This window comes from Salvia splendens, chromosome 13 (assembly GCF_004379255.2).
Source record: "Salvia splendens isolate huo1 chromosome 13, SspV2, whole genome shotgun sequence".
NCBI classification, from domain to species: Eukaryota; Viridiplantae; Streptophyta; class Magnoliopsida; order Lamiales; family Lamiaceae; genus Salvia; species Salvia splendens.
In genome coordinates, this window is record NC_056044.1 from 8,740,114 (window position 1) to 8,751,049 (window position 10,936).

Genomic DNA, 10,936 nt, shown 5'->3' on the forward strand with positions numbered 1-10,936 from the left:
GAAATAACTAAAATTACTCGCCAATTAATCTACAGATTTCACGACATTAAAAGCATTAAATGCAAAAATTTTAGGGTTCGATAATTAGGGTTCAAAAAGTGGGGCGTTACATTATTAGTATGAGAAAAAGGAAAAAAGTAAGAGAGAAGTAGTGATAGTGGAATGTGGGTCCATATTATTTGAATGTGCACTATTTTTCGTGGACAACCAAAAATTGCAAATTTGTCCTATTTTTCGTGGAGGGAGGGAGTATATTGCATGAAAATCGGATTTAATCACATAATCACCTAAATAGATCCATAAGGATCCATTTATATCTGCGCCGTTCTGGTGCGCTAACCCCAACATGGAGGTCCTTCACGGGTTTGCCACATGATGTGTGTTGGTTGGATTCGCATCAACCACCGACTATTTAAAGCTTGCAGTTCCAACTTCAAACTATATTACTTTATATTCTTCACATCTACTCCTTTTGTTTCATAAAAATAAGAACTTTGGAAACTACACGAGTTTTAATGCAAAATTGGTAAAGTAAGAGAGAGGAAAAGAAAAATTAGTAAAGTAAGAGAGATGAAGAGAAAAAGTAGTGGAATTAGTGTTAGTGGATTATGTGGTTCATTTTCTAAAATGGAGAATTTCTATTTTTAGGAAACGGACTAAAAAGGAAAAAATATATATTATTAGGAAACAGAGGGAGTATTAAGTTAAATCTTAACCCAAAAAAAAAGTTAAATCTTAACCCCTAACACTTGTGAAATCCATGTATATCACGTGAGACATCCCCACAAGGAATACGACTCAAGTGATGTGGGACAAATGGAAAACTAAGTTTTATGGAGCTCAGTTTGCCCAACTGGTTAGTCCAAAATATGAAAGTTTATGATTAAACTTGAAAAATTACTCCCTCTATCCCCTAAAAATAGAAACTCTTTCATTTTTGGGTTGTCCCCAAAAATTAGAAACTTTCTATATTAGGAAATTTCTTTCTCTCAGGTGAGACCCATTTTCCACTAACACACTTTTCTTTCTGTTTTTCTCTTACTTTACCAATTTTGCATTAAAATCCGTGTCGTTTCAAAAATTTATATTTTTAGGGGACGGAGGGAGTATAACCTAAATGACTCGTAGTCGAAATAAGTACATTATGTAAGATATCACGACGAAGGCTACATATTTTGTCACGTTGACCTAACTATATTTCGATTCTACTCCCTCCGTCCGCCATTAGGAGTCTCATTTCTTGGCGGCACGGGGTTTAAGAAATGTTAAGAGAAGTGGGTGGAAAAAAGTTAGTAGAATAGGGTCTCACTTGTATATATTAGTTTTGAATGAAATGTGAGTGGAATAAGTTCGTGGAAGGTGGGGCTCTATTACCATTTATGATAAAAGAACCGAGACTCCTATTCACGGACAAATGGAGTATATAGCTTTATTTCTCTCATTTTATATACTTCCTCCAATCAACCATGTATGTCCATATTTGATCGGTCCGAACTTTAAAAAGTTATTGACTTTGTGTATAATAGTGATTGAAAAAGTTAGTAGAACGTGAGTTCTACTTTTATATACAGTTTTATAATAAATGTGAGTAAAATGAGTTAGTGGAATGTAAGTTTCACTTATTAAAAATAGTAAAAATTAAATTGAGACATTTATTAAAAATTATACAAATAAGAAAATATAAGATATTTAATGGGATAAGAGAGAGTATTCTTATCCCATCAATTCGTGCAATAAATTGATTAAGTGGAGTATATAATACAAGTATTGAAATAGGTACATAAGGTAAGACATCAAGATAATGACTACATATTTTGTCACCTTGACCTAGCTAGTAATGCAATACGTTAGGAAAGAATTACATCAATGTTTGACATTACCTTGCCCTAATTTTAAATGTAACGAACTTCGATGCCAAGTCGATGAGATGATGTAATTATTTCATTTCAGATTGGTATCACGATTAGGATAAGTTAATGAACGGGTTATGCTCTATATTTGAAGTTTATCTATGCTCCTTTGTGTTGTGGCTAGTTTTTACTTGAAATATCATGTATTATTAGATGATATTGTTACTTCACGTGTATTGTTAATGTTGGGACCGGCGGACATCCCGACGGACTTCCCAAAAACACCTCCTGCCACGTCATAAGGACATCCCACTGCACAATGGCGGATATCCCGACGGACATCCACAATAATAAAAATTTACAAATTCACCAAATTAAACAATTTACGGAATTAAAATTTCGACACGAATACGGACGGAGAAAGTGCAATGATAATTTCATAATATAATAAAATAAAAAAAAAAATACATTTCAACAAAAAAAGTCTAAACAAATTACATTCTAAATATCAACGACGACCCATCCGCGTCCATAGCTCTTCAATTATATCGTTCTGGAGTCGAATATGGGCTTGTCGTTGGCGCATGTCGCCAAATGCACGGACTCGATCGGCCTCTTCATGGGGTATCCCCATACGTACATTGGCGGTGGCCACGCCGTGGCTTGGATCGACAGCATCAACATCATCATTGGCAAAATCAGTCAGTGTTGGACCTTCATCTTCGACAATCATGTTGTGCATGATAATACATGCGTACATGATATCAGCGATGCTGTCAATATACCACAGTCGTGATGGACCCTTCACTGCCGCCCATCGAGCCTGGAGCACACCAAATGCCCGCTCCACATCCTTGTGCGCTGCCTCCTAACGACCCGCAAAATAGATTTCTTTTCTTCTGTTGGGCATTTGATCGTCTTCACAAAGACGGGCCACATAGGGTATATCCCATCCGCCAAATAATTGCCCATATTGTGCTGGTTGCCGTTGGCGACGAAACTGATGGCCGGACCAACACCATGCACTGGTCGTTGAAAAGGGGCGATGACTGGAGGAACATGTTCTCCCCAAACCACGGCTCCGGAGCGAAGTAGTCCTCATACAACCGACGGTGTGCAGCGATGTGGTCTCGGGGTACTATAGTTCGACGATGGATGGGTCGAGGTACCGCCGGCTGCTGCTGCTGCAAGGCCGCTTGTATCGCGCAATTTATCTCCCTGGACATAACGGCCCGCAACTGTTCTCTAATTCGCCGACGTACGTCATCAGAAATTCCACCACTACCACCCGCACCATTACCACTACCACTAGCCATTCTGGATATATAAAAGAAACGTAGAGAGAGAGAAACTCGTTAAAACAAGTGGTGCAAATGAAATGAAGTTCAACGAGCCGTATATATAGAGTTTTTTTTAAATGAAAAATAGGGACGTCCGTCGGGAACCTGCAATGGCGGACGTCAAGACGGGCGTCCCGACGGATGTCGTCGGAAAGCCATGGATCTGCAGTGTCCGCAGCGGACGTCCGCATCCACTCCTACGCCTAATGGCAAACGTCCTGCGCGGACGTCCGGCATGCCAGTCGGACGTCTGCCGGGACGGCCGCCGTTGTGGATGCTCTAAAGGAAGAAAGCAAAAGTGGAATTTTGTGGAGCTTTAGATGCTACTAGGTGATGGTGAGTGAGGTTGGAATCTTCAACCAAAGTATTTAAACTACATTTGTTGTTCTTTCACTAATTTACTCAGTCTTATTCTAGGCTTTTTTTCTTCAACAAATATATTGATGTTGATTAACTACACATTGATTTAGTACTATGTAAATTAGAGTGCACACATGTTAACCTTTGACGTGGCTGACAACATGATGAATTAAGAAGATTTGGACAACTTTGTTCATTATCATATTAAAAACAATACTACTAGTAACTCATAAAATTTGGAAATAGTGAAAAATATTATGTCTAGTGTAACCGTTAGAGTAATTTGGAAATAGTAATCATTAGAATAATTTGATATGTGAATTAGTCCTATAGCATGTAGTATAACAGTATAACTGTACAAGTTCAATGGTGTGCTAAAAGAATATACACTGTGCATCCCATTGATAATGTTTTTTTGAAGTAAACTAGGATGATTAGGTGTTTCTAAGCAGATCTTGGCGATTAAAGATGGTGTCAAATTAAGGTTTTTAGAAAAAAATTGAGTTTATATGCGACATGTTTTGATGGTAAATTACCAAAATAAAATGTTGTTTTTGTTCAAAGATAGGTTTGCCATGTAAATTGGTATTTGCGCGTAGATTACGGAAACACGAAATCTGCTATTACAAAATCTTATTATAAAATTCGGTATTATAAAATCTTACGGAAACGTTACACGTGTCAAAAATTTACGTTACATTACTTTTTCTTACGCTACGATGCCAAGTGTTCTCATTTTTGGCTTCAATTCTTCAGCACAACAACATGGTGACATTTATTGTTAATCCAGAAGGTGTAACATTGCTCAATGAAAAAAAATCATAATATAAGATGATTTATGACAAAAAACTTACATTACATGGGTTGAGACTACACACCATACACTAGCTAAGAATATTTGTTCATCTTCCCTTCAATTCAAACGAACATTTCTCCAATCAAATCTCAATGGATTTACACGATTCCTGTTTCTAAACACTCCCACATTAACCTAGAACAGGATCCAGTATCAAAATTAGCATTACATCCCAAGCATTTTCACACAATACTCCAAAACCACGACACGCTCCGTGAAAACACTTGTCTTGACCACTTTACGTTCCGAGAGCAATATCTCCCTAACCGCTTACCTTCGACGCACAAACGAACATTCCCCTGAAACCTTAGGAAGTTCCCTACAAAATAAATCAAGATTCGGAAAATTCCATACACCCTAGCTCGAGTTATCCCCAAATTAATCAAGCATAGAAACACACCCCAATCCCCTAAAACTGCCAATATCAACTAATGCTTTTACCATCAGTCCTACTCACCCAGCCCCACAGCCGTAGATTAGATCGCATCGCACGGTCTAAATTCAAAATTTCAGAACCCTCTCAATCCGCGTCAGCTGCCTCTCGACCAATCAGATTGCGTCTTCTGTATATTAAATCCGCTCAATTTCGCCTTCAGACTTGCACCTTAACTTGGTATTCATAGCTCTACAACATAGATCTGCAGCTCGATCTCCTTAATTCCTAGCTGAATCTCCCATGGCTGCCACCGAAGATCCAGTTGTTCCAATCGAGGATGAGGCGGAACAGCCAGCAGTCGAGGATGCTGCCATTCCCAAGGAGGAGAATCCGCCGCCGAAATCCACCAAGGCGAGGAAGGCGGCTGTCCCAAAGGAGAAGAAGGTTCCGGCACCGAGGAAGCGCATATCTCCCTCCCACCCTCCCTACTTCGATGTATTAAACGAATCTAATTTTCTAATTTGTTTTGAATTGTGCAATTGTGGAATGGGATCTGATTTCTCCTCGTTTGCGCATGCAGATGATTAAGGAGGCGATCGTGGCGTTGAAGGAGAGGACTGGATCGAGCCAGTACGCGATTCAGAAGTTCATCGAGGAGAAGCAGAATTTTCTGCCGTTGAATTTCAGGAAGATTTTGCTGATTCAGCTGAGGAAGCTCGTCGAGAATGACAAGCTCGTGAAGATGAAGAACTCGTATAAATTGCCGTCAGCTCGTGCTTCCAGAACCGCCGCCGCTGCGCCCACCACTGCGGCGCCTGCTAAGAAGAAGCCTGCTTCTTCTGCAAAGCCTAAGGCCGCGCCGAAGGCTGCTGCTGCTGCGAAGGGGAAGAAGACTGCGGCGAAACCTAAGCCGAAGGCTAAAGCTGCCCCTGCGAAAGCGAAGACTGCACCTGCAACGAAGGCCAAGTCGGTTGCCAAGGCCAAGCCTGCGGCGAAGCCAAAAGCTGCAGCTCCTGCTAAGGCGAAGGCGGCGCCGAAGAGGAAGGCACCGGAGAAGCCTAAGGCTGAGAAGAAACCGCCTGCTAAAGCGTCCAGAACTTCCACCAGAACAACTCCGAGGAAGGTGGTTGCGGCTGCAGCTGCTAAGAAAGCTCCGCCGGCGAAGAAGGGGAAGAAGTAGAAGATGAGGGAGGGGTAGTTTCGGTAAAAAAAAGGTGTTTGTTTGGATAGTATTGTAAATTGACATTGGGTTCTTTTGCTTATAGAACGGATTCTTTTTCTTTTTTATTTTTCCCTCCCAATTTTGCAATTTTAGGGGTTTTTTTTTCTGGGTTTTATTAAATGCAATGGGTATATATTGTGTATAATATTTCGTTGTTTTCAATTGCGTATTATCCTGTAAATTTATAGCTGATATTGCTGAATAGCTACTCAGCCAGGCTTGCAAAATTGCAGTGTTGATTTTAAATATGATGATTGAACGAGTGAGAAATGTGGGATTCTATTCCAAATTTGCAAAGGCAATATATGGGTAACTTCTACGCCCTTCTTGATTGTAATTTAAAGTTTTATGGTGAATATTGAATTTGTTTGTAACTTGTTTTTATAAATTATCACCAATTAAGGATAGTATATCTCGATTGTTGTGGCTTTCTTTATCTATATGATCGCTTAAATGTGTAAAGAAATATGTTAAACTTAGTAGCTAACAAGTATTCATGGAGATGGATTGATAAAGAAATAGCTCAATTCCATAAATATACTGATGATACATGTATATTATTCCAACAAGTAGGTTGAGAGAGAGAGAGAGTTGTGTATATTGATTTAGTGATTCTTTTTATTTTATATTTCTTGTGAGCTTGATCATCTGTGTTGAATTCTTTTCCTATGGAGCTGTTTCTGATTCTTAGATTTCTTAAAATAATCTGGAACTTGGGAGTCTGGAATAAATAAGATTGAAAGAGTAGTATACTAGACAAAATAGATAACAAAATAAATGAATAAGAATGAAAGATTTGACACTTATTAGTGAGGATATGTGAGATCCTAAGATCCATTAGAAGTTACCATATACTCTCTACGTCCAATAGAATTTCGAGGATGACCCAAATTTTAATTCAAAATTGATAAAGTAAGAGCGATGTAAAAAAGAAAAAAGTGATTGAATTATTGTTATTGGAGAACGGAACACACCTCATAAGAGAGAAAATTTTGCCAAAAATGAAAGATGACTATTTTTGTGAGACGACCCAAAATGGGAAAAGAACACTATTTTTATATGACGGATGGAGTATGATGCTTTAACTAGTTATGTGTGTAATCAACAATCTATAGGTGTTCGAAATGAGGTTTAGAATACATAAGGGGTCGTTTTAATAATTCCCAGATTCTTGCTAAGATATCAGGTTAATAGTTAATTGAATGAAAAGCTAGTGAAATCAATATCATAGAATTCCCGCTTTTGCCTAATCTATCTAATCTCGTGTTTTATTTGATTGCTTTATATTTTCTTGGTCAAAAATCATTTCCAAAGCAGCTACAAGATAGTATTTGAAAATCAAGCTTTAGTATTCAGTAGTGATCATTAATACCCTTGTTAACTTTTAGCTATATTAGAGTAACATGTCCAATTAACAATGATTTTAATGCTAATAAATAGTGGATCACCTAATTCGATGATGAGGTATGTCTTCGCGAACCAATGCACATTGCATGAAAATGTCTCCACCGATAAGGCTTCCATGTAAATGTAAAAATAGACACTTTCATTTGTCATATCTCGATAGTTTAACTTACTTAAGTTGTTTCTCATCCCAAACAAAATGCGAAATATGTTCATTTTGTAAATAACGAAGGGATGGATCTTCTGTACGACACGATAATTGATCTCTAGACAAGCTAGTGATTAGGTAGTGCTAATTGCTAAACAATAATAACTACATTAACTTCATAAATCTAACTAATTCGACATCACATTATTAACCCTAAATTTTTTAATACTACTACTAATCAACAACAAATAAATGAGCATGCTCTAATCAAAACTTCAAATTACATGTAAACACAACACCAAATACACATAATACATGACTATAAAATCAAATCGTCCTCATCATAGGAAGAATTTACAACAAATTTTCAAACCCTAATTTTTTATAAAAATATCAAAACAACAAAAATAGTGGACAAACAACATAATAATTATACTCTCCCGTCCGTGAAAAGTTGTCCACTTTTATCATTTCGGTCCATCCGCGAAATGTTGTCCACTTTGCTCTTTTTTTTTCATTTTTGGTAAATGGAGTCCACTTTCCACTAACTCATTACACCCACATTCTATTATAAAACTAATAAATAAATGTGGAATCCACATTCCACATATTTTTTTCACTCACTTTTCTTCACATTTCTTAAAAACCCACGATGAGTCAAATGGGGACTGCAACCTTTCTCATGCATTAGTTTGTTACTCCCTCCATCCCAAGGAAGATGACCCCTTTCTTGGGCGGCACGAGATTTTATGCAACTTTATTTTGTGTGTTAAGTGAAGAGAGTAAAGTAAGCGAAAGAATAAAGTAGAGATGAAACGTGTTTCATTTTTAGTAATGAGTCATCTTCGTTGAAAAAAAAAGTGAGTTATCTTCAGATGGACGGAGAGAGTAATTATTAATTACAAGGGTTAGTAATTTTCTCTGGGGGAGGATTGGGGTTAATTGACCATCCCTCCAGCACAAGATTTATTGAATGGCTTCTATGATTGCTATGAAATAGATAGTGCTGGAGGATCTGTACACGGTGGCGATGGTAGTGACGGAGCCACCGAGGGCGAACGCTGGCGACAGGGAGATGAGAAATAGTATGGTGGTTGAGACAGCCGAGCAAAGAAGAAGGTGGTGGCTGGACCCTAATTTTATTTAAATTTCTGAACCAAATTCTTAAAATGAACATATATTTGAACTTTAGTCTTAAATTATGAATTGGTATTCTAATCAGGTAAAAAATTACTTTTTTTGTCCGCCGGTAGGAGTTTGAGTCTCATTTGAATTCAGCACGAGTTTTAAGAAATATGAAGGAATGTAGATGGAAAAAGGTAATGAAATGTTTCACCCATTTTTATATACTCCCTCCGTCCCTGAAAATTTGTCCCAACTTACCATTTCGGTCCGTCCCTGAAAATTTGTCCCACTTCAAACTTACTAAAAATGGACATATCTATTAACTCCTCCACATTATTGTTATTTGCATTTTTGGCCCTTTCCCACTTCAATCGGGTGAATGCATTTTGCATTCAACCCTTTCGTCTCCTTCATTACTCCACCGCTTCCTTCACTCTACACAACCACCCACTGCCTCTTTAATCAATGCACAACCACCCCACCGCCTCCTTCATCAATGCTACGCAACCACCTCCATTGCCTCCCTAATTTAAATCATCGACATTCATTCTGTGTTATAGCCCCGATTGAAAACCCTAATTTTCTCTCAACTTCGCCTCCGTCCTAATGTCTCATGGAAACCCTAATTTTGGTGAGGAGGGTGGAGATCCCGACTCCTGGGATGGGTTGTCGGCCGACGATCTGGACGACATCGTCGTCCCCCGAAACGGAACCGGAGAACCTCCCCCCACCTGAGATGTTTGTGTACTATGGCTCTGAAAGCCCATACTACGGTCCACCTCCGCCCCAGCCACCCCTATTACGATCCACCCCCCAGCCACCCCCTACTACGGTCCACCACCACCACCATCCAACTCTGACATCTTACCTCAAGCTTCCCCTTCGTGTATTCGGCTGTTGAGAGAGAAATATTTGCGATCTTGCTGCCTAAGTTTTTGGATCTAATCTAAGTATGTTGTCCCTCAATTTCATATATTTCGGCTAATGATTTGTTTTGGAGGCTGAGATGGGGTTGGAGGCAGGGGGCTTTTTTAGGGTTTGGAGGCTGGGGGTTTAGATGGATTTGGGGTTTGGAGGCTGGGGGTTCAGATGGGGTCGGAGGCTGGGGGTTTGAGTTGATTTAGGGTTTCTAAAAATGGGTTTGGAGGCTTGCTGTTGTGGGTATTGATGGTTTTGGAGGCTGGGGTTTTGGATTGAATTATGGTTTCTGGTTGTGCTGTACACTGGAGGCTGTGGGGTTGGATGCCATGGTTGATGCATGATGCTATTGTTGTTGGTTGTGATTAATGGTTATGCTGCTTGTGTTGCTCATACTGAGGCTTTTGCATGTTTACTGTGGCTGATGTGTTCTGTGTTATGATGCTTTATGGTTTGCTGATGCTTGTGTGGTCCCTATGATGATTTTGTTTGTGTTGATTGTTGCTGAGTTGTTCTTATTAATAAGCCACCCCTGTTCTATGGTTAGGAGGCTTATCTGTCCATGATTCACACATGCTATCTGAGGGCTAAAGCTTAAAAAACCATACACATTCATGATATAAACACTTGCACATTACAAGTCACCCCTGTTATATGGTTAGGAGGTTGTAATGTGTGACATTTTGCCTTAGGAGCCACCCCTATACAGGTTTGGAGGCTGCCCTATGATGAAACTTTTCTGAGGGATTAGGATTTTAAAAGCCACCCCTATATTGGTTTGGAGGCTTTACAAAATGACAAAAACAGTTGAATAGCATAAGCCACACCTAATTCTGAGGCTTACTCAACCAACTGACAAAAAATATGCTTCCTACATGATTAACTAGAAGCCCACAGCTGCTGTGACACCTGAGATGTCATAATTTGTACTCACATCATGCTCTGGCAGTTGGAGGTATGCCACAACAGCCTTAACAACTCCTTCTTCAACCTCTAAAGCTTGTGGCAGTGTCCCCATCCTTGTTAGCCTCTCTTTATTCATGTGTGGGGTCTTGTATCCATTGCACCCTTGCACCTTAAGAATCTCAGTTAGACAACCTTGTAGAGTAAGGAAAACATTATTGAGTGTGTATGGGCTAAGTTCATCAAAGGAGCTATGCACATTCCTCAACAACTCATCCACTCCCTTAGCCACCTTATCATCTTGTAGAGATTGGATTGCTCTAAAATATCCCAAATCCAACACATTGCAATCTGGGGATTGTGGAGGTTGGCACCTGATGTGAAACTTGAACCCATCTGTGGATGCTACTGCTAGAAAGTCAGCATCATTGTGG

The 10,936-nt window shown here is 39.2% G+C and overlaps 1 protein-coding gene across 1 annotated transcript; it reads left to right on the top strand.

The window, feature by feature from the left end:
* Nucleotides 1–5,020: 5,020 nt before the first annotated feature.
* On the top strand, nucleotides 5,021–6,069 carry LOC121761178 (histone H1-like). Its single transcript, XM_042156785.1, has 2 exons — nucleotides 5,021–5,277; nucleotides 5,363–6,069. The coding sequence occupies exons 1-2, from the start codon at nucleotides 5,083–5,085 to the stop codon at nucleotides 5,960–5,962; spliced, it is 795 nt and encodes a 264-aa protein (XP_042012719.1). The 5' UTR covers nucleotides 5,021–5,082; the 3' UTR covers nucleotides 5,963–6,069.
* Nucleotides 6,070–10,936: the final 4,867 nt, after the last annotated feature.